This window comes from Perkinsus marinus (assembly GCF_000006405.1).
Source record: "Perkinsus marinus ATCC 50983 genomic scaffold scf_1104296971092, whole genome shotgun sequence".
NCBI lineage: Eukaryota > Perkinsozoa > Perkinsida > Perkinsidae > Perkinsus > Perkinsus marinus.
The window spans coordinates 11,412-12,871 of NW_003202221.1; the positions used below are offsets into that span (position 1 = coordinate 11,412).

The 1,460-nt window shown below is 46.0% G+C and overlaps 1 protein-coding gene across 1 annotated transcript; it reads left to right on the top strand.

Annotated features, from left to right (window-relative positions):
• Positions 1 to 15: 15 nt before the first annotated feature.
• On the top strand, positions 16 to 1,110 carry Pmar_PMAR015983 (10 transmembrane domain, possible aa transporter, putative; the record flags this gene model as incomplete). The annotated part of the gene is made up of 1 exon (XM_002767161.1): positions 16 to 1,110. One exon carries the CDS (start codon positions 16 to 18, stop codon positions 1,108 to 1,110), a length of 1,095 nt encoding a protein of 364 aa, XP_002767207.1.
• Positions 1,111 to 1,460: the final 350 nt, after the last annotated feature.

Below are 1,460 nucleotides of genomic sequence, written 5' to 3' on the forward strand. Positions count from 1 at the left end.
TTATTGCTGATATTCATGGCGGTGTTGAACGTGTTTTCTCTAGAAATGATTGTTAAGACTGTAGAGAAGACGGGCAAGACTTCGTACGCTACCATCATAGAGCATCTATGTGGTCGTAAGGTGCTGTACGGCTTCCAGATTGCTATGGTTGTCTTCTGTTTGGGTAGCAGTGCCTCTTATTTGGTAACTGTTGTCGATTCATTGGCACCATTGTTCAATCAGCTCACCATCGATGACCCCAATGCTTGGTATCATATCATGCTAACCTCGAGGTATTACTTATCCCTCATCATGTTGGGTATTGTCATGTACCCAATCTGTCTGGTTAAGAGTCTCGGCTCATTGAGGTACCTCACTATTGTTAGTATTCTCGGAATATTCTGGTTGGCTATCGTAGCTCTATATCTCCTTGGCTCGAACGGTATTTCTGAGAACTTCGATCGTGGTCATGCCTATGCCCCTGTCAGCTGGATCGCCTGCATCGAGGGTGTCACCACGTACATCTTCGGGTTCTGCAACCAAGCTAACATGCCCGAGATCTACATGGAGATGAGCAATAGAAGCCCAAAGAAGCTGCGTTCGGTCGCTGTCTGGTCTGCCGTTATTTGCACTGCCGTTTACTTCATCATTGCCATCCCGTTCCTTCTGGTTTTCGGTTCTGATGCACAGAGCAGTGTCTTGCTTAACATGGCCGATTGGATTCCCCAGGGTGATGTCGTTGTCATCATCGGCTTCATTTGGACGGGCACCTCATTCATTGGCACTTATCCGTTTATGGTGTATCCTGTCCGTGTCGCCCTCATCAACACCTTCCAACCAAAGCGTGCTGACTTCTGGGGAGTTGTAGTCGTTACCATCGCTGTCGTCATTTCTTACCTCATCGATATCGCCTTGCCCGATGTATCCATCCTGATGGGTATTGTCGGTGCTATTGCTGGATCCATCCTGTGTTTTATTGCTCCTGGGTATTTCTGCATATCCATCTCGAAGAGCAAGAGATTCTTCGCTGCTGAGAATTGGTTGTATGCAGCATTCGTTATCCTGGGTTGCATTACCCTGGTCGGCGGTACCGCGATATCGGTTTACCAGATCCTAGAGTTCGCTGAGTAGACGACTACTACTACACTAATACGAATTATAAAGACGAATAACAACACTATCTGTTGTACTGCGACTGAAATGTGATGGAAAAATGGTTTCTTATTATTAGGCTGTTGACCAACTGTTGACTCCTATTACTGTCGATATTGTATGTGAGTCCATAGTGGTAAACCCCTGTATCACCGCTAGGAATGCGTGATTGTTGCTGGCTATTTACTTCATTGAACTTATAAAATGGATTGTCTTACCTTTAGACTATCACAGGGATCTATGTTATGCTACCAGGAAGGTCTACCCTCTGGGCGCTGGGTTCCCATATTGCTGATTTTGGTTTTGTTGGCGTATCGTGATAGACACCG